At 39.3% G+C, this 26966-nt stretch overlaps 1 protein-coding gene across 6 annotated transcripts in view; it reads left to right on the top strand.

The window, feature by feature from the left end:
- The window catches only part of abcc3 (ATP-binding cassette, sub-family C (CFTR/MRP), member 3), a 68562-nt gene that overhangs the window by 32520 nt on the left and 9076 nt on the right, over nt 1-26966 (top strand). The window contains exons 12-24 of one of the 6 annotated variants that reach the window (XM_077625128.1): nt 290-493; nt 7971-8117; nt 10678-10765; nt 10996-11062; nt 11148-11274; nt 12537-12713; nt 12843-13010; nt 13096-13279; nt 13391-13499; nt 15116-15272; nt 16301-16508; nt 21449-21762; nt 25256-25455. In XM_077625128.1, coding sequence (XP_077481254.1) covers nt 290-493; nt 7971-8117; nt 10678-10765; nt 10996-11062; nt 11148-11274; nt 12537-12713; nt 12843-13010; nt 13096-13279; nt 13391-13499; nt 15116-15272; nt 16301-16508; nt 21449-21762; nt 25256-25455 — 2150 coding nt within the window. Of the gene's footprint in view, nt 1-289; nt 499-7970; nt 8118-10677; nt 10766-10995; nt 11063-11147; nt 11275-12536; nt 12714-12842; nt 13011-13095; nt 13280-13390; nt 13500-15115; nt 15273-15459; nt 15968-16300; nt 16509-19364; nt 19676-21448; nt 21763-25255; nt 25456-26966 lie in introns of those variants that run through there. The other 5 variants (XM_077625129.1, XM_077625130.1, XR_013306014.1 and 2 more) reach the window with 5 other exon arrangements.

Raw genomic sequence — 26966 nt, 5'->3', positions numbered from 1 at the left:
TTTCAAGATTTAATTTTTTTCTCCGTAATTTTGATACAAAAGCGTATTTAGTAGCTTGATAAAGACCTGTGTAGAAAACTAAGGAAGATTCTTAGTATTTGGTTGGTCTGCTGGTCGTCTGGGCGGATTCGTTAAAATTTCACAGGTTGTTAAGAACACTCTTTGACGCATTCAATTTGATTAACGTTGCTTTTGACTGGAGTATTCCTTTAAGAAGACGAAAAATGACTTATGATGGCTTCTTACAATCTTTTGCGTCCACTTACATTCATTTTTTTTGGTCTCCCAGGTGGAGCAGATGCAGCACAAAGACAGTCGTATTAAACTGATGAATGAGATTCTTAATGGCATCAAAGTATTGAAGTTATATGCCTGGGAGAACTCTTTCAAGGGAAAGGTGCTGGCCATCCGGCAAAAGGAACTCAATGTGCTTAAGAAGGCAGCCTACTTGGGAGCGTTGTCCACCATGGCTTGGACCAGTGCCCCTTTTTTGGTAATGTAAGATGTTTTTATTTTTTATTTTTTTTCTTCACTCAAACAATACAAATTACTTTATAATCACTTGGTTTACTGACTTTAATGTGTGTTTGTTTTGTATGCTACATTCAGAAAACATTAACATGAACTTAACTGTGTATAACCAGTTAAGCTGACAGAAATGTTTATATTGTGACTGTCAACATTTATTAACAATATTTAAACGCAGAGTTTTACAAATAGGCACAGTGTGAAAAAGTTATGAACAAAAACACAATGCATTTCAGAGCAATGGCCAAAAGCTGGGACAGGTTTCTTCACATATTGACTATAACAACGCCATTGTGCAGTCATACCTATGAACTAAATATTTGTGAGGTATTATTTGAAATGTAAGGCATGAACAAAATCATTTATTTTACCTAAAAATTGACAGGCTATGCAGTTTTACTTAATGGCTTCAAAGTCTATCATACTGCTTCAGTAAAGCGTTCATTCCTCAAACCCATGAGTGTATGAAATACTTGTATTATTAAGCAACACATGAATTAAAGTGTTAAAAGATAATAATAATAAAAAAATAAATAAAACTCAGGTCAAGAAAAGCCTGGCAGCCCACCGGGCTTATAAAGCACTGAGGGAAACAGTATAATATTTTTTCATGTAACTGCTTAGTTTAATGATGAAAATGTCCACATGCTGTGATAAGTATCACCTTCCGTCTCAGGTTCGGTCATACTCAACCATTGACAGGAAGAAATATTCAATCAATTTGAACTGTGATCTAGCTGGCTATGCTCATTTGGATTGGATTGGATAACTTTATTCCTCCCGTATTCGGGAAATTTCGTTGTTCCAGTGGCAAGAGGGTGAGGATGCAGGAATAGGAAAGGCATTTTAGACATAAATAGATAGGTAATAATGTTGGGTTTAAACACCAGACATTTGTATCACCAATCTGAAAAGGAGGAAATCACAGAGAATTTTAGTAAACTTTATTTAAAAAATGAGAGGTTCAGAGACTGTCCCTCGTGACAGTCCTCCAAAAGCACTCTGAAGAAAATCTCCCCTCGCCAAGTCTCTTATTGTGTTTTGGGAGTGTCCAAGTTACAGGAAGTTTCAAGCTGATCACAGGAGAGATAGTTCTCTCCCAGTTACAAAAGGTTCTTTGATCATGACCATATGCCCCTTCGAGATAACATCTTTACAGTCACCTTCCTGATACCCTGCAACCCTCACAAAACAGACAAACAGACCCCCTGGGGTAGTTCCTCTTTGATGAATAAGGTGAAACTTTCCCCAGGGAGTCAAGACATCCCCAATTCTATTAACTAACATTTCGACAGTCATACCAGAATCAGGATAACTTATATAAAATAATTCCAACATAACCCTCCTGTTTATCCAGATTCTGTTATAAAATATCATCACCCATAACCTCTTCTTTTCAGATTTTCACATTACAGGATCACAAAAATAACAGAAAACATTACACTCAAAAGTCAATGCCATAGTCTTTAGCATCTGGGAACATGTCAGGCAGTCCAATGAACTGCATTTCCTCCTCATCCCCAGATGCGTCGGCGTCGTCGTCATCCCGTGGTTCGCCTCCAGATGTCAATAAGGCATACATTTCGGATTTGACTGGTTCTATGGCATTTGTTATTAATCTTTGACATAACGCACGAATACAGGGAATACAATAACATCCACAAGTTGTGAGAATGGCAGCATAAACAGCGATTGACATTAAAACTGATACAATCAACTGTTTGTATCTGCCAAACATGCTACCAAATTCACCCCACATTGAGGTGTCGATTCCAGAATGTTCTTTCATCTTGCTGTTGAGGGATCGAAGGCCCTCCAGGGCCTTGGTTAAACTCCCGTCAGCTGCTGTGTTGTTAGGGATGAACGTGCAGCATTGGTCGCCAAAGATGGAGCACACGTCACCTTTCTCTGCCAGGAGCATGTCAACAGCAATTCTGTTCTGGAAGGCCCTCAGGAGGTCACCGACAACTGTTCATGGATGGCTGCAAACCCTTCCTCCGTCCTGTTCTGGAGTCGTGCAATTTGGTCAGCGAGCTTATACTCATCTGGTACGCCGCAGGGAACCCCGATGTTGTTGATGTAGATTGGGTCCCCTGTCCCCATCCAAGAGCAGACCGCTTGGCTCTGCCTTTCCCGTGATGAGGCAGGACGTTTCCTGCACTTGTTTTCCAACTCGAGTCTCTGTGGGCGGGGCGTTCAGATACGCCCAGGCTGTCACTGACAGTCCAGTCACTGTGATGTGGATGGCAACAGCTCTCACTGTGGCTTCTGTATAGAGGTGCAAAGTCTATGGGAGGTCAGGGTTAAGTGAGGGGTGCTCGTGGCTGGTGAGTAGACGTCAGATGAGTTTCTTCACGGACAAGGGTTTTGACACCGTCCGACTTAGTCCACTCAGAGTCACCTGTCTCGAACACCTTGACCTGATGAATCGACTTTGACTTTTCAGTGATCTTTGCTGCTGTGGAGGTTGGTGAGTTGGGCCACGAATGGGTCTTCCCATCGTGGAGAGAACCAGGACTTCACTTTTATGACTCGGATCAGGATCCAGTCACCTGGCTACACCACCTCCTGCAAGATAGACAAATATCACGGCAGCTTATATGTTCTTTGGATAAGTTTCTCTCCTTCCTTAGTCTCTCGTCATGGGTCATCTTCCCATAAAGGAAGTTGGAATGGTCTTCCAATAACTAACTCAAAAAGTTGTTTATCTCGAGCTAGTTCTACCAGTTGTTTTGCACTGTTTTGCACTATGCTGTTTGAAAAATGAGCTCCATTGTCACTCCAAATGATTCTGGAGATCCCATGTTCTTTACAGATCAATAAAATAACAAATTAAACAGTTCCTACAAAAATTTTAAAATAGGTATTTATACCTCTTCACCATACCTCCCCCTGTTGAGACATTTATGGCTCAATTATGGAATACATTTTTGGTAGGTACGGTAGGCCTTTAGCTTTGTATAGTTCGTCTGCTGACTGTTCTTGAGATCGGCTCAGTTCTGTTGTTGTGTATGCTGCTGTGTTCTGTCGTTGTCTTTAACACGTGCTTAACATCCATCATTATGTTTGTGAAAATTTAAATACCTTATTAGTCAAAATTAAACATGCTAGCTGATATTCTATTTTGAACACTGCTTCCTTGTTAAGATCAAAACCCATATTAGTTTTTTCCTCTTTCCTACAATTACACAAATTAACTAATCATACTAAAAATAGGAAAAATACAAAAAGCAAACCAGGCTGCTTTCTCCCCAGGAAAACAGCTTTCCCGTTCTCTGTAACAGTTTAGATTCACATCAATTATTATTCAGAAACAAAATGCACACATTTATAATTCTAAATAGAATTGAACCCAGTAAAATGTAACAACCCCTTGTTTGTCAGGGTCAATATTTTTAGCATAATTGTATCCTTTAGAGCAATTAAAGCCCATTACTTTTAAAATGCATACTAATCAAGTCCCAATTCATTTAACAATGTGTATTGCGTTGCATATTAACCTCAGTGTTTTTTTTTTTTCAAAATATCCCAATCTAGTAGTCTTATTATCAAATGTAACATTCCATTGTCTTCGGAGTTTGCCAATCATCTCCTATGAAACTTTCTTAATCAATCTTTTCCAATAGTCAGGCATAAAATTAAATTCTAGTTACATTTCTATCCATTCTCTTTCTAATTGTTTACTTTAACTATCTGTAAGAAGGTGTAGTCTCAATTGTTTACTTTAAAGTTTTTTCTTTTATGCAGACATATGATTAGCCTCATCCTCCAATTCCAATCGTGTAGTTAATAATGGCGTTTGGTACATTCCACTAAATTAGATTTCCATTTTTTTTTTTTTTTTTTTAAGAACGAAATATGGAAACTTTTGTCAATTCAGTCAATTATTCTGTTAACACAATTTGGATGCCATTATCACAATAAATCAATAGTACTTTGGAATTTGGTATCAAGCACTGTTTTTTCAGTGCTCCTAAATTTTGCATAGCAGATTTGTTTCTCCACTTCAAATTTCACGTTTGGAGTACTGCTGCTTTTACCATTAAAAATTTCATTTGACTAAACAATTTTCCATAATTTTCATCAAAATTTGATTTCAAATTTCTAAATCATTTTCCACCTTGATATCTGATTGATTATATCTTGATGGTCGGCCAATTAGAAACACAAAAAGACAAACAAACCCCTTCATTTACACTCAGTGGTCTGCAATTTTTTCATCACTGGTTAAGAGCCATCCCCAGTCTGGGGCTTCTTGGCAGCTAACCACCTTTTTGCTGTGCTATCAGCCTAATCATTCTCAAAAGAAATAGGTTAATGTTGTTTGGTTGACATCAACTGTTTGATGCTAATCCAATTAATATTCTAATAGTCATTAATATGAACCACGCTAAAGCATATTTCACCTGTTCCGGGCAAAACAAGGAATGTCTTTCTGTGCACCGAAAAACATTTCATGCCTCTTCCGTCCTAGGGAAATCATGCCTATCCTAAATTAATTATTTTATCTAAATTTACCTAATAATTTGGATAAATGCCATTTCTGCATTGTTTTCATGTTTGATATCATTAATAATTTGGATGATTCTTAATACTTAAGTCTAAATCGCAAATCACTCTCATATTTCTAAAACCCATAGTTAAAGCTCTGGCTGAATTCCTATCCGCTCTAAGAAGGCAGTTTTATTTAAAATAAGAGCCATTTTCTGTGCTCACTATTACCTCAATTACAATTTAGGGAAAATAACCTTTCACTAGGCATTTCCTAATATAAATTTTAGTGTTTAATAAAACCCATAATTTTTCACTAATATATCATAACACTATCAACTATCTCTCTCTCTCTTGTGGTAGTCTTTCCTGCCCTTTGTTTTTGGTGTGAAGGGAGCAGTAAGCTGTATGGGCGCTCCCCCCCTCCTTTTGTTTGCAAAGAGTGTGCTTAGCTTGAGGGGTGTCCGCATCTGTGAAGGGGGGCTTCACCACCTTTTTTATCTATCTATTCCCCTTACTTTTGTTAACCATTTGTTTTGCTACCTCCTGTTCTAGTCGTGCGCTATCATGTCGTCGCTGTGCGCGGGGAGGGTTGCCCCCGCATTCCCTGGCTATGTGGCCCTCTTTGCCGCACGACCAGCAAGCCCCCTTTCCCCCCCTCGTCGTCGTGCTCCCCGCTTGCGTGTGGAGCCTCGCACGAGGAGAGCTGAACAGGGACCACTGTTTTTTAACAGGCCTAATATAGTTATCTCTTCTTCTCTTTTTTGTTTAGCTACTTTCTCACCCTCTTCTATTTGCCCTGCTATTCGCAACCACGCTTTGGTTTGATCATAACCTTGTTTTTGCATTTTACTTCGTTTTTTGTTACACGATTCTTCGATTTTTTTGTTGTTGTAATTCACGGATATCTTTTATTATTAGTCTACCGGTGAACCCATATTTTTTTACCCAATAACGCAAGGATTCCACCGCGTCGGGATCCTCTCTATGAACTATCTTCCAGTCTTTAGACGCGAGTTCCGAGAGGAATTCCTCTTTTTTACTTGTTTTACTCTGTACTTTACCCATTTTTGAATAAAATTTAGTCCCAGTGGGTCTTTGCACCTATAGTGCACTAACACTGGGTTTAGACAACAGGATGTTGATAAATTCCTTTAGTGGTAGACTCACTTCAACCTTTTCAGGCGGAGTCTCATGTCTACATACATCCACTAAAGGTCGACATTTGTCTCCTGTTGTTTGATATGAGATACAAATCACCAAATGGTAAAATGTATTTCCATACACACTTTTTTGCACGTTCACTCCTTTTAATTCACTTTTTTATTTCTCTTTAACCAGGACTCTATCCTTTTTTTCACTTTTCATTCAATACACCCAGAACTCCACTATCCGTCACAGATTTTTCCTATTCAATACATCCTGGACTTCGCTTTCCTTTACAGAATTTAATTAGTCTTTTAAAACTAAGGGTGTCTGTCCGCCTGCGAAAGTTTGTTGTTTGAATTTGACCTCTGTACGCATGTGGAAGTTTGTTGTTTGAATTTTTTACCTGATAGGGCCTAGGATTGTCAGGGTTTTCATTTCTCTTTAATCAGGACTCCGCTATCCTTTACAGAGTTTAATTAGTCTTTTTCAACTAAGGGGGTCTGTCACGCCAACGGATTTAGTTTTTACTTACAGAGTTTAATTAGTCTTTTTCAACTAAGGGGGTCTGTTACGCCATGGATTTCATCATTCACTCCTTTTTTCTCATTCATTCCTTTTTTAAACAAAATTTACTCACGATTCTCTGCGTCCTCGGTATCCCTTCAACCTTTGGACCCCAGCCCGTAAGGAAGAAACAGTCCTGGAAAAGGATCTTTATGCTGTGTACACAGACTTTTCTGGATCTTGCTCACCCGCTGGGATCCTTAGGTATCTTGGAATCCGGCTCGAAGGACCAATTAAATGTTGGGTTTAAACACCAGACATTTGTATCACCAATCTGAAAAGGAGGAAATCACAGAGAATTTTAGTAAACTTTATTTAAAAAATGAGAGGTTCAGAGACTGTCCCTCGTGACAGTCCTCCAAAAGCACTCTGAAGAAAATCTCCCCTCGCCAAGTCTCTTATTGTGTTTTGGGAGTGTCCAAGTTACAGGAAGTTTCAAGCTGATCACAGGAGAGATAGTTCTCTCCCAGTTACAAAAGGTTCTTTGATCATGACCATATGCCCCTTCGAGATATCATCTTTACAGTCACCTTCCTGATACCCTGCAACCCTCACAAAACAGACAAACAGACCCCCTGGGGTAGTTCCTCTTTGATGAATAAGGTGAAACTTTCCCCAGGGAGTCAAGACATCCCCAATTCTATTAACTAACATTTCGACAGTCATACCAGAATCAGGATAACTTATATAAAATAATTCCAACAAATAAGTAGGTCAAGAAATAAATACATGAATAAATATATAATTAAATAAGCGTGTTGCTTAGCACATATATACATACATACATACACATAAATGTACATGCATGCATACGGTAGGTCTTAACACACAGCCATTTTTTTGTTAAAGAGCCTGACAGCTGATGGGAGGAAGGATCTGCGGAAGCGCTCCTTCCTGCAATGAGGGTGCCGCAGTCTATTGCTAAAGGAGCTTTGAATGATCATTGCCAACCTACTCAACTCAAATGATTTGGACATGTATCGCGATAGCAGCCAATGAGTTAATTTCATTCTTCTGGTATTAAGTCCAAGTTAAAAGTTAAGATTAAAAACAAAACAATGCTGTACTTTTATTTCTTATCAGTTAGTGTCTAACAAAGGGGAATAAATATAGCTGGGACTAGTTGCGCTATTTACTTTGTATATGATGTTTATCTCAGAGTGGTGAAGCTTGGTGAACTTGTGTTTATGTCAACAGCAAATTATTTTTCACAAGCACGTTTGTTGATATGTCCTCAGGTTGCACTGACAACATTTGCAGTGTATGTGACAGTGGATAAAAACAACATCCTGGATGCAGAGAAGGCTTTTGTGTCACTCTCACTTTTTAACATACTTCGTTTCCCGCTCAACATGCTCCCCCAAGTCATCAGCAGCATTGTACAGGTGGGCCACTTTGCTCCAATTAGCCCCAGTTTTTCTGTCTGCACAAGCACTGTCAGAGAAAAATGTATTCAACTACCTTTTCCCCCCTTCAATTTAATATTTTAAATGCCCAATCCCACTTAAACACTATCATGAGCAATATTCCCTCAAATTTTTTGTTTGTCTGGGCAGAAAGACAACCTTCCTGAGCACACTGAGTACCGGTGTGAGCAACATCATCATTGCTCGCTATGGGCACACACCAGTATCACACCTGCCATTAGCTGTCTACTACACATAAATGATTTAGTAATAATAAAATGTAATGATTAATATCTGTGAATGGGCGGCCCGGCGGATGAGTGGTTCGCGCGTCGGCCTCACAGCTAAAAAAAATAAAAATTGGGATTTTATTTTGTGCGCTCCATATGATTTGCTGTGCGCAGAGAAGACGAGAATAGTGCGCAATTGCGCACGCGCGCAGCTTAGAGGGAACATTGATCATGAGTTTTTACACAGGAATCAAATGACAGAAACATTTCAATGATCAAGACAAAACACAGACACATAACTATTGAAATGTACAATTAAAATAATTTATCCAATGGTTTGACTCTGCATAGTGGAAACCCATGACATAGTCAAATGTAAAGATTCCGGCAATTAAACACAGTAGTCCAGATTTGTGTTCTTTATGGTGCGACGAGTTGGCATATAAAACTGAAAGTGGATGAGAAGAGGAAACAAGTCCTGAAGAATATGAGTCCGGGGAGATTTTAAAATACAAGTAGTAATGAAAGGCAGAGTCACAGCGCAAGTGAGTGAAAAAGAAATAGAGCGAGAAACGCCCTACACGGAAACATTTTGGGCTCCTGTAACACCGACGCTCCACTGTATTGGAAATATCTGATGTTTTATACCTCTCGATTTTATAAGTAAGCGTAAGAATTAAAAAGTTACTAATTTCGACATATCACACTCACTTAAGCAGCGTTAGCTTTAGCCTCATGCGCAAGTACTTTCAATGCCGTGGCTGGCTGCATAGCATAATTGCATCGTATTAAATGATTGGCTGGACACCTGTCACGCAGTGCATTACACAGTATAATCATACAGAAAAAAGTTATATAGTATATCAAATTCATTTACAGTGCGTTCACTGCGCTGGATAGCTTAAAGAACAGGTGTCAAAGTGGCGGCCCGGAGGCCAAATCTGGCCTGCCGCATCATTTTGGGTGGCCCGGGAAAGTAAATCATGAGTGCCGACTTTCTGTTTTACGATCAAATTAAAATGAAGATTATAGATGTATATTATATTTACAGATTTTCCCCCTTTTAAATCAATCATTGAAATTATTTTAATCCTTTTTTTCTGTTTTTAGTTCAAAAATCATTTTGTAAAATCTAAAAATATAGAAAAATATTTTCTATTTTCCACTGTAATATGGAACATAATGATTAAAATAGATTTTCCCTTACTAAGAAAAAAAGCTCAAATAAACATTGTTTTAGATCTATAAAAAACAGAATATTCAGGGATTTTGATCCAGTTCATTTAATCCATTTATAAAAAAAATATCTAAAAATTATATCTAAAATGGTCCGACCCACATCAAATCGAGTTGACGTTAATGCGGCCCGCGAACAAACCCGAATCTGACACCCTTGGCTTAGAGGGAACGTTGTTTCTGATATAATTCATATATTATGAAAATTTTATCTTGAAAAACTAAAAGTTTTTGGAGTTTAAAAGCCGAAAAAAATGCAGTAAAATGTTCGTCCACTCTCGTCTTTTGTTTAAGTACAAACAGCTGTTTTGTGGAGGGTATTTATCAATTCAAGCTTCCGAGAGATAGCAGCACCTAACGGACTCTTAACATTATTTTTCATTGCTACAGGGTGTAGGGAGCATGGTGCTAACTTCAAAACGTTTTTTGGCTTCCCGTGCATTTTTGCTATTTAGGCTCAGCATGAGACTGTTTTAATTTTTGCTAAAATGTGCGTGGGGCAGTGAAAGGTTACGGGCCATTTACACTATGACGAGAAGACTAATGAGGTGACTGGGGATAAATGCAAACAAACTTTCCCAAATGTCCATATCGTTTAGTGGCAGACAGCGTTTTGAGGGGTCTGGAACAACTAAAACGTGAAAATATTGACGCTCCAGGCTATCGGTAAAAACAAAAAAAAACGAGTTATGGTTAATTCTGTCTCAAATACTCTGTAAGATTAGTATAAGTTTGCCAATAGGGATGAAAATTCTGATGACATCACACTATAATATACTACTTTTCCTAGCAGGAAATAGCGAAGAAAAAGGTTAGACTTAAGAATCATCTTTTAGCATTGCTGCTACCTATACACAGGGCACGCATTGTATACTTGGTTGGCAAATTGGAAAGTTCAGGCATTTGTATGTCTCCATGTCCGCACAAGTTTCCCCACACAAATCAGTCGTGTCAACGTAGAATTATGTTTACAACAAAATACCACTTTTGCTCCAGACCGTTGTCACACAACTTATTTACTTGATAACCAGTTTCCGTTTCCAGTGAAGAGCAATGTTTATTCTGCATTGCAGACAAGTGTCTCATTGAAGCGGATCCAAAGTTTCTTGAGTCATGACGAGTTGGATCCAAACTCAGTGGACAGAAAAAACACAGCGTCAGGTAAGAAGTACACCCACTGTTTCTCGAGTGTAAACTTTAAAAAGATGGCTCATGCCTGAGAAAACAATTAATTGTGTAAGATTGCAGTTTGGTCACTTTATTCTACAGTAACTATTTCCTGTTGCACATTGTACCCATTGAACTAGATTTGTGAAGCATTTAGTGTTGTTTGTCAAATTCTAAATTGTAATATGCCACATATATGAATTTTTAAAAAATTTGTTTTATAGATTTTTCAATCACAGTTGTCAACGGGAAATTCACTTGGGCTAAAGAAGATCCACCGGTTCTGCAGAAGTATGTCTTGCAACACCAGATACATTTTTTTTTTCAGTTTCATGCCCAAGTCCAGCATAGCTGACCATTGTTTGTGTTCTTTTAGCATTAACATATTGGTGCCCCAGGGCTCCCTGTTGGCCATAGTGGGCCATGTTGGCTGTGGAAAGTCCTCACTAATTTCCTCCCTGCTGGGTGAAATGGAGAAACTTGAAGGAGACGTTTCTATTAGGGTATGAGTTTACTCTGTATCTTGTTTGACGTGTAAGGAAAAAATAACTCCTTCTTTCATTATCATTAATGCTACTAAATTCTAAAACCTTTTTTCCCGTGCCGCCTCGTGATGTAGAGGGTCACTCGCATGACTTTGGTGTGGGCAGGCACGGGCTCGATTCAAGCTGGTGGCGGTATGATTGTGAGTGCGTATGGTCGTTGGTCCTTGAGTGTGCCCTATGGCTGACTGGCGACCAGTCTAGGGCCGGGATGGGCAATTATTTTTGCTTTGGGGGCCAGATGCGAAACAGAGAATATTGTGGAGGGCCGTACCGTCCCATGCATTGACCGTGTTGCCGCCAGCTCCTCCGTAATCTTGGAAGTCCGTTATCCTTTGGACAATACGAGTAATAACTGAGCTGTGTCTCTGAGATCACAGCCCTCATCCAAAGCCAAGGAGAAAAATTAAAAACTTGCCACTTTATGTTGAAGCTGAAGCTCCAGGTGCCCTGCGATCGGTTGGCAACCGATTCAGGGTTTCCCCCGCCTCTGGCCCAGAGTCAGCTGGGAGGGATAGGCTCCAGCACCCCCGCAACCTTAATTAGGATAAAGCGGTTCAGATGTTCACAGTGTCTTCAACCCTTCTTGTCACGGTTCGCCAGGACAGCGGGACTGGTTTTTGTATTTCTCCGAATGTTAACTCCGGTCATGCCGATTCAAATTGGAATCATCAAACACAGCAATCTGCTCCCCGCAAACTAAACACACGGCTTTATCACTAATTTCACTAAATAAATACTTGGTGGTCTATATTTTGTTAAAACCCTGCATTCAGGATCTATCTTTCATTTTTTTAGCATCACCCGGCATTTTGGAGGGCTTAAGTTTCCGTATTGCGTCAATATGCACGTGAAGACCAACTAAAGGGCCGTATGCGGCCTGGGGGCCGTAAAATTCCCCGGTCTGGTCTAGGGTGTAGTCTGCCTTTCGCCCAATGTCAGCTGGGTTAGGCTCCAGCAACCCCCGCAACCCTTTTGAGGATGCACAGTATGGAAGATTTTTTTCCAGTCACTATCGTTAAGAATCTCAGGTTTGTAAATTATCTGATATCATGAAATTAAGATGGAAATTTAACTTGGATGTGTTCCCTTTCAATAATCAGGATTACAGAGAATTTAGACATTTAGGATTCCATTGAACAGCTAAGGCCCTGCAGTGTCACATAACAGCTTTTATAACAGGAAATTATGCTAATGTTTTGGACTCTTTTTTTCCCTGTCAGGGATCAGTGGCCTACGTTCCTCAGCAGGCCTGGATACAGAATGCCACTCTGCGTGATAACATCCTGTTTGGAAAAACATACAATGAACAGAAGTACCGCTGCGTTCTGGAGGCCTGTGCCCTAACACCTGACCTTGATGTTTTGCCGGGAGGAGACATGACTGAAATAGGAGAAAAGGTAATTTATTTCAGCCCCCCCTTTTTTTGTCTTGACTATGAAACTCTGCAGTCATGGCAAAACGTTGAGGAATATAAATATTGCATCCATTCTACTTGTCCTTGATTATGTTGCCTGCTCATACCACAGGGCATTAACCTCTCTGGAGGCCAGAGACAGAGGGTCAGCCTCGCCCGAGCGCTATACAGTGATGCTGATGTTTACCTATTGGATGACCCACTCTCTGCTGTTGATGCCCATGTGTCCAAACACATATTTGACAATCTCATTGGTCCAGAAGGGGCCCTGAAGGGCAAGGTAAGTTCATATCAATCATATTTCATACGAATTTGCCTTTGCGCACATAAGGCAACCATAGTTTTTACCTATTATTTCACCCTAGACACGTCTTCTAGTGACACATGGCATCAGTTACCTGCCCCAGGTGGACAATATAGTGGTGATGGTGGATGGAAAGGTGTCAGAGATGGGCTCATATCAGGAGCTACTCAACCAGAATGGAGCATTTGCTGAATTTCTCAGAAACTACGCTATGGAGGACATTGTAGAAGAGGATGAAGCTACAGGTAGAATTAAGGGTTTTATTAACTAGGTTTCAACTTCACAAATCATTAGCTAATACAGCTTGTAATGATTTATTTCTTGCTTAATAAGGTGATTTGCTTCCTTTTTTATAGAGGAGATAATTGATGAGGAGGAATTATTCCCTAAAGATACCCTTAGCAATCATATGGACATGGTTGACAGTGAACCAGGGATCAATGAAGCAAAGAGAAAATTCATAAGGTATCACAAACACCATGCCAATCATATTCCTTTCAAGTGTCCCCTCTGATTCAATACACAAGTATTTATATTTGACTGGTTGGCCCTCTTTTAAACACAGACCATTGAAGCAGTACCTGTTTTTTCCAATAGAGTAGAAAATGAGAAATAACATGAAACATGAGTGATGAGGAGGGAGTGTAAAATAATAAAATCATGATTTTAATGTACCAATATACAATACTAACAAATAAAAAGCGCAACTGACAATTAGGGAACAATGTGTAAAAAAGGGAAAGGAGGTGGGGCTGCGATATAAAATTCAAGAGTTTGCCTGTGTTTCAATTAATTGGCGACTACATTCTCTATCTGAAATAAAGATTATAAAGCTACGTTCTTCAGCGGTGAGCGCGTCGGGCTCACAGTTCTGGAGTCGGGGGTTCGATCCCAGGTCTGTCCTCACTGTGTCGAGTTTGCGTGTTCTCCCTGGCCTTTTGTGGGTTTTCTCCGGGTACTCCGATTTCCTCTCACATGCCATTAACCTGCATGTAGGCTGGTTGAACACTAATTTTCCCCTATGTATGAGTGTGAGGCTCCAGTACCCCCGCGACCCTTGAGAGGATAAGCGGTACAGAAAATGAATGAATGAATTTAAATTGTTTCATTATTAAGGAAAAACGTTATTTAAGTTTACATTTTCCTTGAACTTATTTGATGGGTTTGTTTTTTTATGGTTACAAAAATGCAAAAGTTCATTGGCTTTAATGTTTACATTCATTGCACATTTTGATAAACTCTGCGCTACTAAATTAAAACCTGTTCAGACAGCTTGTTTGGCTTAAATGTGTTTTTTCCTGGATGATTTTACATATTTTTGAAAGATGTTTTATGAGGAAAATGTACACTCTAAATTAGTCCAAATAAATACATCTTTTCCAAACTTTTTTGATTTGAGGCCCAATTTTTCCCCCTTTCATCTCATTTTCTGAACCGCTTTATCCTCATTAGGGTTGTGGGGGGTGCTATCCCAGCTTACTCCGGGCCAGAGGTGGGGGACACCCTGAATCGGTGGCCAGCCGATTGCAGGGCACAACGATATGGACAACCATGCACACTCACACCCATACCTAGGTGCAATTTAGAGTGCCCAATTAGCGTAAGATGCATGTTTTTGGAATGTGGGAGGAAACCGGAGTACCCAGGGGAAACCCACGCAGGCCTCTGGAGAACTATTAGCATGAAGCGCTGTCTAACTATCTGCCAATAACTCAACAAGTCCAAGCTCTAAGCAGCAATGGCAAATTTTTGACTGACAGTGTTGCCAGAATCCTATAGTAAACACGCAAAACCCACTTTTGTGTCTAAAAAGAGTGAAAGCGCAATCATTTAAATGTCTGGCTGAGTACACACTATGATATTCCTCCAATCTCGTCAGGTCGGTGAAGTGCATTATACGCCTTGTCGTGCTATCGATGTGTGTCTCATCAGGAGAAATATGTCAATGAAATTAATTTATCACCATTTAACAAATTCGTACTTTTCTGCAGTTGAGTAAAAGGAAATTGAATTGTTTTTACGATCTTTTGCACACAGCTGAAATTTTCTTTTCACTGATACGTTTCCATCACCACTCACAGGCAAATCAGCATCATTTCAGCAGATGGAGAGACCTCTAAATCTCGATCATTGAGGAGGCATGCTTGCAGTCAGAGAAAACATCCAGAGCCACAAGGAAAGAAGCAGCTAGATGGGATAGAGAAACTCATCCAGGCAGAGACTGCAGAGACAGGCAGGGTCAGTTTGTTATTCGCATTTGTGCTTATTCTTACTATTTCGAATTTCTGCACTCACATACAGTAGTACTTCTACTTATGAATTTTTCAACATATGAAAAATTCAGGTTACCAAAAGCCTTGATGGGAGACCCTTTGATCCAAGATGCGAAAACAATCTAAGTTACGAAACATCAAACATACCCCGAAACGTAAATACACTTCCTATGGCTGGTATTTTTGGGGGAAATTGTCGTGCTAGACTTGCTTTCTCAAAGACTCGCTGGCCTGCCATTGACTAGAAGTAAGCTGCGACTCCATGAAGGCGGAACCGAGGCTAGCGCGCTGTAGGCGGATGTTTGAGCCGGCCGAGTGGCATGATGGCAACCGTGTGCGACATCCCTCCAACTTGACCCAAAAACGGGATGCCCGTAACAGACACGAGAGCCGTCCCGATCAGGCAGGGGCCACCGGTGGAGTATGAGCGCAATCGTTCGAGCAAAAGTCCCTTTTTGGGCAATTTTTTAAATCTTTTTCCGGGACCATGGCAGAGCAGCTCTGTTCGGCAGCCAGTTCCTGATTTGTGTGCCATAGACCCTCCGTTTTCACAGTGTTGTTTTTGAAATTTTCTGAATATACATAACATAATTTTGTTGTTTGTTTATGTGGTTTCTTACTTATGTTTACTCAGCTGCCACTTGCATTTCCACCCCATTGGTAAATGTCTTTCTTCTTCATTTTAATGGCTTAATGAATACATTTCTCATCATTTTTGCATTCATACCCATATTGCTATATATATATATCATACAAAATTGGTATACTTTTTTCATTTCTAAAGAGTTTATTGGATAGTATTAAAGATCGTGGAACAAATTATATTAATTCAATGTAAAATATATCTATTTATGAAAAAAAAGTCACAAAGCCATTTCTGGAATGAATAATTTTATAACTAGAGGTACCACTGTACTTTATTATGTACCAAAATTAATCACCTAGTTTTCCACTGTGTTTTCTAAATTTCAACATATATCTGTTCTTCACCAGGTCAAACTAAAGGTGTTCCTAGAGTATGCGAAAGCAGTAGGACTGCTGCTTTCTGTGCTGATTTGCATTCTATATGGCTGCCAGAGTGCAGCTGCAATTGGAGCTAACATTTGGCTCAGTGAGTGGACAAATGATGCCTTGCGAAATCAAACTGAGGATAATGTTAATATGAGGGTGGGTGTATATGCAGCACTAGGCATTACACAAGGTAAGAAACATTTTTCATTTTGCATTTCTAAACATAGACTGTAGAAAAGTCACTGTGGACATATTTTATGTGTTACCTGAGTTTCCTGGGGCAATCTTAGTGCTATCTGTGTTATGCATACTAGATTGCCCAATACCAACATGAAAGTGACTCCAACGTCATGCAACTTTGCTTGTTTACACAGGATTTTGCTGCCAGGGGTGTAGTGGCCATCAGGTGTACTGGCATTGCCTGTTGGTTCACCACAAATTTTTGGGCTGAGGATACCAATTTTAACAAATATACTCTCAGCCACGGCTTATGACAGTATTAGAAACAATTAACGCGACCCATTGAATGATTTTTCGGTGAACCAAATGAAATATGCTCCACTCACTCCACCACATCCCTCAAAATTCCTCCAAAATTGCAACTTATACTCCAGTGCGACTTGTATGTCTTTTCCCTTCATTGAGCATTTTTTGGCTATTGCGACATGTACTCAGGTGCGATTTATACTCCGAAAAATATGGGAATAATAATGCTGGTGAACGAATGGTTAGTGCGGCCACACAGTGCTGGAATCGAGAATGCAATCATCGATGGGTTCCAACCTTTCTGTGTGGAGTTTTCATGTTATCCCCGTGCCTGCGTGGATTTTCTCCAGGTTGTCCGATTTCCTCCCACAGCCCAAAAACATTCATGGTAGGCTGGTTGAACACTAAATTTCCCCTCGGAATGAGTGTGGGCGTGATTAGTTGTTCATATAAATATCAAAATATAATCAAAATACCTCTATGATCAAGAACAATTTAATCATTTAAGCTCTATTAAACATAAATTCATTCATCTTGCATACCGCTTATCCACAAGGGTTGTGGGGGGTGCTGGAACTTATCCCAGCCAACCACGGGCAGCAGGCAGCGAAATTCCCGAATTGTTTGCCACCACAATTCAACGGACAACCACTCACGCTCACAATCACACTGTAAGCGAATCGAACCCAGACTGCCACCACCAAAGTTGGGCAGAAGGACCACTGCACCAATGGGAGGCACTATTAAACATGTCACATGAAGGATGTGACTTTTTATATTTTTATATTACTTATTTATGTTTTTTTACTGGGAAAACGCACTTTGTGGAGTATCACCACCAATTTCGTTATACGCAGCTGTGTATGATGACAATAAAGGCTTTTAATTTGATTTTTGATTTGAAGACAGACCTCCATTGGCGTAGTTAATATGCAAATTAGCCACGTTCTTCATGACCGACTATCATGTAAAATTTATATGGTATACGAGTCTACAGTGGTACCTCGAGATACGACTTTAATGCGTTCCGGGACTGAGCTCGTATGTCGATTTACTCGTAACTCAAATGAACGTTTCCCATAGAAATGAACTAAAAACAAATTAATTCGTTCCTACCCTCTGAAAAAACACCAAAAACAGGATATTGGATTGGAAAAACATTTTTATTTGTACTAATTCGCCATCTATTAACAAAGTAACAAATAACTAGCGGTTTAATAGTACTAAAATGTGTTTACTATTACTAAAATTAGATGGATTTCGCGGAGGGGAGAGAGAGATGGACAGCGGGAGGGGGGAGACTTTTTGCACGGCAACGTGCTCGTAACATAACATAAGCAAATTTAAATGAACTTGGATTACGATGCAGACACTCAAAAATAAGTTTAATCAAACCTAAGACTAAACTTAATTCTAATTTTGTTAGACATTTTGATACCTTTCTTCTCCCTGGTTGACTCTATTTGCCCCGCCTCCACACTCACTTTCAGTCAATATCGAGGGTTGTTTGATTTTGTGATGCACACAAATGTCCTCACAATAGGATAACCCACGACCATTTGCCAACGAGAAGTAGTATATACGCCATTCGCACTGACTAACGGGGAAAAAACACTGAAAAAATGCAACGCCCCGCCCAGTGCTCGTAGAGACATTACACGAGGGAGTTGCGACCAGAAAGACCATGCCCATGATGTTCTTATGAGCAGCCTCTCGCGTCCGCTGTATGCTCGTATAACAAAATTTGTCTCATATATCAAGATAAATATTTGCTCGAAATTTTACTCGTATCTCAAATTGCTCGTAGTTCGGGGCACTCGTATGTCGAGGTATTACTGTAGTATGTTCTGTTGCTAGCTTGTCTGAGTCTTTGTTGGTAATGAGAATATACAAATTTCGGTTATTGGCATCCTCTAACTACTAAAAATGTGTATCTGTCCTGAAAAAAACATATCAGTCGATTTCTAGTTCCCAAACACCGGTCCGCAAACCACTTGGTGCCAGTCAGCTAGAACAGTGTTTCCCAATCACTGTGCCGTGGCACACTCTTATTCCATGAGCGATGGTCAGGTGTGCTGCGTCATAAAGTATAATATTCCGACAAAAAAATCTTAATATTATCAGATTAAGATTGAACTATGACAAGATTATGACGAACGTTAAATCACAGATTGTACTATTACAAAATTAAAATCGTAATTCTAATTATTTTTATGTAACGTGATCCGGAAGTTGTTCACTTTCACAGGCTTCAACTTTATTGTAATGTAAACATCCGAGATGCTTTACATGTTATTATTAATCTGGAAATAATGGTATTTTTTTAAACATCTATTGGAAATTCCTTCAGAGTTGTTTAATGCCATGTGATATTGCTAATTGGTTATTCAGTGATGTGTTTGTGTGTAGAAAATTGAAGCTTTAAAATGATATGAATAACGTTGTCTAAAACTGTTTCTTTTCAGTGATTTTTTTCCATTACATCCTTGCATTTAAGCATGATTCTTCTCCATATTTTTCAAATGACAACAAAACGCTTCCTTTCTGAAATCAATCTCAGGTATCCTGGTCATGATCTCCTCTTTTACGTTAGCCATGGGAAACATCGGGGCTGCAAGGAAGCTGCACCATAACCTGCTCACCAACAAACTTCACACACTCCAGTCCTTTTTTGATACTACCCCAATAGGACGCATCATCAACCGTTTCTCCAAAGACATCTACATTATAGATGAAACCCTGCCGTCAACTGTGCTCATGTTCCTGGGCACCTTTTTTGTTTCTCTCTCCACCATGATTGTTATCATTTCCAGCACGCCGATCTTTGCGGTTGTCATAGCACCTCTGGCTTTTGTGTACATCTTTGTCCAGGTATTTTGCAAACTGGAAATAATGCATGCTGTGTGCATGTTCTAAGTTGTTGTAACACTCCAGTGTTTGGTCTGGCCGCCGCTCTTTCCTTTCCAACAGTTCTGTCCAGGCTGGGTGCTGTTGCTACAAGCTTCTGATTTCCTCTCACGCCCACATTCTTTTTCAACATTTATGCACACAAACACAGACCCATTAAACTATGGCTCTCTGTAGCAGTAGCATCATATTGATGCAACTTAAATCACTCCTTTAAAATCGTGATTAAATAGTAACTCATTTTTTTGGTCCACCGAGGCTTACTGCCATATTGTGTGACTAATATTCAGCATTTTTTATGGAGTTAGCATTTACTTAAGAACAGCAAAAAAATGTATTCACAAAACAATGCCTCAGTTTTAGTCTCAATAGATGTATTTCAGCCTTGGGCTTGGTATGGTGATCAAAATGTGCAAAAGAAGTGAAGTTGTAAAATGAACATTTTTAACTTGTAAAACAAACAAAAAACTATTTTTAATCCAAAATTTTGCGCCGTGAAAGAGAAGGATTTAGACATTTAAAAAAGCTTTTATTTAAAAATCACCAATTAAAGTGCATGAGTTTCAGCACGTCTTTGTTGCTTTTTTTGGAAACGAGATAATCATAGACAAAATATCTACTTCATCCAAATGTTGTGTTGTAAAACATACAAAAGTTGCAGTTTAGAAAAATAAAAGTTAAATACATAAGTTAATAAATAATGGTTTTTGGTGGGTTATTCAGTTATCTACAAGTATTTTTTTGTGCCCGGCATATGTATGGAGATCAAAGGGTGCTAAAAGAAGTAATTGATTCATCTTCTGTACTGCTTATCCTCACAAGGGGTGCTAAAAGAAGTAAATTTGTTAATTGGTGAGTTCAGTTAAACCGTTTCGTAGAATGCTGCAACCTTTCTCCACGTGAGCGTGTTCCCTTTACTATGGAAACACCAACGCTGAGAAATGGTTACAAGTGACCTTTTGTGGACGTGACAAAACCTGTGCACTTGTGATTAGTGATTTTCAACCCATAGCACAAAAGAAATAATTTGCAAACCAAAAAAATAAAAGTAAAAAAAAAATTACAGTATTTTCCGGAGTATAAGTCACACTTTTTTTCATAGTCCCTACGACTATATGCAATAACAATGTGCAATATCTTAGATTATGCAATATTTTAGAATTCCCTTGCCCGGACGTGACTTTTTAAATTACTTATTTATGTTTTTACTGGGAAAAATGCACTTTGTGGAGTAGCACCACCAATTACCTTATACGCAGCTGTTGTATAATGACACTTAAGGCTTTTGACTTTGACTATAACACTCAAGTACAAATTATGTTTTTTCTCTCTCTATGATCACCAATAGTCTGTAAAGAAAAATGCCCTGCCAAAATTAAGACCTATACCTCAGAGCAGCTCGTGTATAATTTTTTTCTTCATTGTGTGTTCTTTGACTTATACACAGCTACGACTTATTAATAAGGTTACATTGTGTTTTTTTTTCATGTCTAACTTCTTTCCTTTCAAAATGCAGTTTTTTAAAATTTATTTTGGACTTGTTTTGCAAGTTAAAAGTGTTCATTTTAAAAGTAAACTTCTTTTGGCACATTTTGATCTCCATATTTGGGGTGTGTAAAATATGCTGTACTTGAATTTAGAGAATTGACAACATGCGTTTATTCATCCATTTAACATAATTGTTGTGTTGTCACACTTGCCCCCTTTCCCTTCTTCTCCATTCCCTCCTTCTCACAGGTGCACTGTTGTTGGCTAACAGTCTGCTGTCCCAAGCTTACAGTATGGTCTGGGCAGCCAAGCTCTTGCACAGCAACATGCTCCAGGGGGTCCTGCGAGCACCACAGGCCTTCTTTGAGAGCACCCCAATTGGGCGGTTACTAAACCGCTTCAGCAAAGACGTGGATTCCATAGACTCCCAGATCCCACATCAAATTGACATATGGATGCGCACTTTCTGGTACACACTGAATGTGCTGCTCATATGCTCTGCCCTCACCTCCATCTTCCTCATAGTCATAGCCCCCTTAATGGTGTTCTATTGGTGGGTTCAGGTAAATAGTAAACTAGTCTGTTTCATGCATGTCTGATTGTTTTGCTGATGATAAAATGTGTTGTACACTGTTCGTTGAGTACTAGATGCATTTTATGTGCTACTAGCTAGGTGTGAGTTTAACGTAGTGCGTTACTTCTCGAGTCACTTGGTGAATTTTAAATTTTACATGTAAAAACTCAAGTTTTAATTTCAGTAACCATGATTTAACCTAAATGCTCTGGTGGCAGAAATAATGTGAGTTATTGAATATGTTTTTTTTATTTTTTAGATTGGACAGGGGTTGTTCCATTTAAATAGGAATCAACATGACATTCAATAATTTTCCGTACCGCTAATCCTCACCTATCCCACCCAAGTATTAGCACCAGACATGGGAAACCCTGAATTGGTGGCCAGCTAATCGCATGACACAAGGAAACAGACCACCATTCACGCTCACAGTCAAACCTATGGGAAATTTAGTGTTCAACCAGGCTAGCATGCATGTCTCTGGGACGTGGGAGGAAACCAGAGTACCCAGAGAAAACCCATGCAAGCCCGGGAAGAACATCCAAACTCCCCTGACTTCAGGGCGAGGAGGCGTTGGCTCGATTCCTGCTGGTGGCGATATGATTCTGAGTGTGAATGGTCGTCTCTTTCTCTGTGCCCTATGGCTGACTGGTGACTAGCCTGGGTTGTAGTCTGCCTTTCACCCAAAGTCAGCTGAGGTAGACTCCACCAACCCCCCGCAACCATTATGAGGATGGTACCGCAGAGGAATTAATGAATATTTGCACATACATAAAATTTACAAAATAAGATGAACAGTCAGTACAATGTTCCTGCTCCCCCTAATAAACGGAACAACTCACATTAGTATTTTGCATGTGTTTGTGCACCGTGGAGAGTAGTCTTGCCTTTTTGGGTTATTCAGACATACAGTGGTACCTCGAGATACGAGCTTAATGCGCTCCGGGACTGAGCTCGTATGTCGATTTTATCGTAACTCAAACGAACGTTTCCCATAGAAATTAACTAAAAACAAATTAATTAGTTCCAACCCTCTGAAAAAACACCCAAAACAGGATATTGGATTGGAAAAACATTTTTATTTGTTCTAATTCGCCATCTATTAACAAAGTAACAAATAACTAGTGGTTTAGTAGTACTAAAATGTGTTTAATAGTATACTAAAATTAGACGGATTTCGTGGAAGGGAGAGAGAGTGACAGAGAGGGGGGAAGTACAGGGGGGGACTTTTTGCACGACAACGCGCTCGTAACATAACATAAACAAATTTAAATGAACTTGGATTTCGATGCGGACACACTCAAAAATAAGTTTAATCTAACTTTACACTAAACTTAATTCTAATTTTGTTTTAAATTTTGATACCTTTCTTCTCCCGGGTTCGCTCTATTTGCCCCGCCTCCACTTTGATTTTCAGTCAATATCGAGGGTTGTTTGAGTTTTTGATTCCCTTCAAAATATTCTGAAAATAATGCACACAAATGTCCTCACAATAGGATAACGCACGACCACTTGCCAACGAGAAGTAGAATATACGCCATTCGCACTGACTAACAGGGGAAAAAACACTGAAAAAATGCAACGATCCGCCCAGTGCTTCTAGAGACATTACACGAGGGAGTTGCGACCACAGAGACATTACACGAGGGAGTTGCGGGGAGAGAGAGAGTGCTCATGATGTTCTTATGAGCAGCCTCTCACGTCCGCTGTCTGCTCATATGTTAAATTTTGTCTTGTATGTCAAAATAAATATCTGCTCAAAATTTTACTCGTATCTCAAATTGCTCGTATGTCGGGGCACTCGTATGTCGAGGTACCACTGTACCATCTAAGTTAGAGCAACGAGGGTTATTTGCAGTGACATGCAGTAAGGTTCATGTCTTCTGAGGCACAGTCAGATTTCCCTGACTCTCACGATGGCCCCCCTCATGAGAAATTCCTCCTTCACTGTGCAGTTGTTAGCAGCAGTTTATTGACGCTCAGCACAAGAATATGTTATACACTAATTTTATTACTAAAAATCATATAATATATATTATATGCTGTGGTGGCCCGTTGGACTAGTGTTTAGCTCATGGGCCTCACTGTGTGGAGTTTGCATGTTCTCCCCGGACTTGTGTGGGTTTTCTCCGGGTACTCTGGTTTCCTCCCACTTTCCAAAAACATGCTGGTTGAACACTCTGAATTGCCCCTAGGTTTGAGTATGGGCATTTATGGTTGTCCGTCTCTTGCCCTGCGATTGGCTGGCTACCAATTAGTTTATATTTATATTTTTACCAAATTATGGATGCATAATATCTAGATTGAATGCTACAAAGTTGTTATTAGGGAAGAATGGATTTAGATGTATAATTTGTCATTTTTGGTGTTTCATGCATTTTAATTGTTGAGCTTTAATCTTATTTTTTCTAGTTTATCTTGGTTGTATTTCTGCAAAAAAGCCAAACATTTTTACAACAGTTTGGAATGTATGCATTTGGGACCTGAGTTGGTTTTTAGCTGATTCATTGCACAATCTGCATACACTGTCTTCCAACAAGCAATAAATAGTCTAATTTGTCTAAAACACTCACTGTAGTTTGGAAAGATTATTCCTGACAATGGATTAGCTTTAACATCATACCTGAGAGTAGCTATGGTATCAGAGCCAGGTAAATTGTGGTTACTAAAAAATGCCAGTGTAGTTGCTTTTGTAGATCTGAATTCCTTAAAAAGTACTAGTAAGGCAATTCAAGAACCTAACAATATTTATATACAATATGTGATTGAGAACATTTCCAACCAAATAATCTACGATTTCATTGTCACATATTTTTAAGAGATTAGTTTTAATTAAAAAGGAAATCAAAACCGGAGTGATTCTAACTACACTAAACATTTTAATGAACGTGTAACTGAATGGGTAAATGGGTACGAAATAAATTTTGACCAAAAGAGTGTGGGTACTTTTGTTCTTATTCCTTTAATTTGGTCCTGATATCAGCTTCATTTGTCTGACTGCCGTGTTAATTTCTCTGCTTGGTGTTCCCCGCATTACTATTGTTGTTTTCTGTTTTTTCCTGTATTAGTGCTTTGTCTAACACATTACTAATACAAGTCATAACCGACCGAAAGTACTAACACGTAGACCTAATGCAAATTTTAGAATATACATTTAAATAATGTGCTCAATGTTCAACAAACCACCTCCAGCTCAAGCCTGGTATTTACATGGAGTGCGTACTGTAAATATTTACTAAGATTAGAAGCTTCAAGGGGATTTGCATGTTGCTGAATGAACTCTCAGAGGAGCTCATGTCAATTTAACAACCTTATTTTGTTTCATATCTGATGCTCGTTGAAGGTGTTTTGTTGGAAATTGCGTAATACTATGTGTGATTGTGGAAGTATGTACGCATTAGCAATATTATTTGCTTACAATATGTCGAGCTGTGCTATTAAAAGGTTTTAAATTTGTTTGTTTTTCTCCCTTCCTTGCCTAGAGATTTTATGTTGCCACGTCTCGGCAACTGAAGCGTCTGGAGTCTATCAGCCGCTCGCCCATTTATTCCCATTTCTCTGAAACCATCACTGGTTCGAGTGTCATTCGAGCATTTGGCAGACACTCTGCCTTTGTATTCATGAGTGATATAAAAGTGGACGAGAACCAACAGAGTTATTACCCCGGGATAGTGTCCAACAGGTAAGCATCTTCTTTCCACCAGTTTACAAAAAACAGCAGTTCTTTTTTAATGCTGGTTCATTTGACTTAGAAGTCCTTGAAGTTTCCAGGTAAAATCCATTCATGTCATTTATCTATTTTGTGGTAATGAATACGGGGAGTGGTTTGATTTACCCGAGATATTTACCATTTGGCTAGCTAATTACTGAATTATCACTTTGTCTACTTGTTTCCAACATTTCAACAGAAAGCATTGTTTTTACTAAATAACTCTAGATAAATCAGAGCTTTATATAGACAATTTGGTACTCGGACGTTTGGTCGACGGACGTTTGGTCGCCCGGAAGGTTATTGATAATTACCATTTAAAATTGTTGCTCAAATTCCCTAAATACAAACTGCGAATTATTATTTTCTCATACTTAATGCCCTATTAATTTTTAGGCTAAAGAAAAGCTCCAAATTTCCCGTACTTGTATGTTACCTATATTGTGTTTTGTTGGAGAACTTGTTAAGACCCTGACTCACATCCCTTCCTAAGGGGACAACTCATGTACATACACACTCTTATACACTCACACGTCCGCTCAGTGAAACTGCTCAGGGCCATTGTTGGCTTTGATTGATGAGTAGACCGTGTTGTTTGGTACTCGGACGTTTGGTCGCAGGACGTTTGGGTCGGGGCGACCAAACGTCCGGGCGACCAAACGTCCGGCGACCAAACGTCCGGGCGACCAAACGTCCGGCGACCGAACGTCCGGTCACGGAACAATTTGATGTCTATATATTCTTCCTATTTGATATTGACATTTAATGAATGTCATTGCGCACAGTTGAGATGCATAGATTCTACAAGAGGATCTTGTAGTCTCGACGACTTGGATTTTTCCTCCCTTATATATTTTGGCATTTCAAAATATAATAATGATAAATAACATACCTTATTTACTCACATATAAGCCACTTTTGTCGGACAAAAAAATGATGACTGAATCGAGGGTATGGCTTATATGCGCATAAAAACACGACATGCACGAAACTACAAGTTGACGATGATGACACGATTACGTCACGACAAAATGGCGCCTTTGTGACGTCACCACGCAAGACAATGCGGCAATATACGGTCATTTATTTCAAAATAAAGAAAAGATAAACAGATAAAACGCTAAACAAAATGTATCTTGACGTCTATGAATATAATTCGAGGAAAAAATAAACCGTATCTTGCATAAAACGTGAAAAAAAACTCACGTTCCCGTCACTGCTCGCTCGGGGCACCGCCATCTTACTGTAGTTAAACGTGCTCTGACCGTAGATTTTACCATGTCAGCACATCACAATAGTTAAGGCTGATCAAAGGTCTTTAAATATAAACCTTGATACCTACGTAATGTGTATGCTATTATTGCACCCAGAGATTTGGTGAACACTACGTATAGCGCTAGGGGCATATTCCCTGGCCGTGTTTCCTTTTTAAATTTGTCTACGTCCAAACAACACCCTCCCTTTCGGAATACAGAAAGGAAATG

Source organism: Stigmatopora argus, chromosome 18 (assembly GCF_051989625.1).
Source record: "Stigmatopora argus isolate UIUO_Sarg chromosome 18, RoL_Sarg_1.0, whole genome shotgun sequence".
NCBI classification, from domain to species: domain Eukaryota; kingdom Metazoa; phylum Chordata; class Actinopteri; order Syngnathiformes; family Syngnathidae; genus Stigmatopora; species Stigmatopora argus.
The sequence above is the reverse complement of the archived record's forward strand: the minus strand, read 5'-3'. Positions and strand labels throughout refer to the sequence as shown.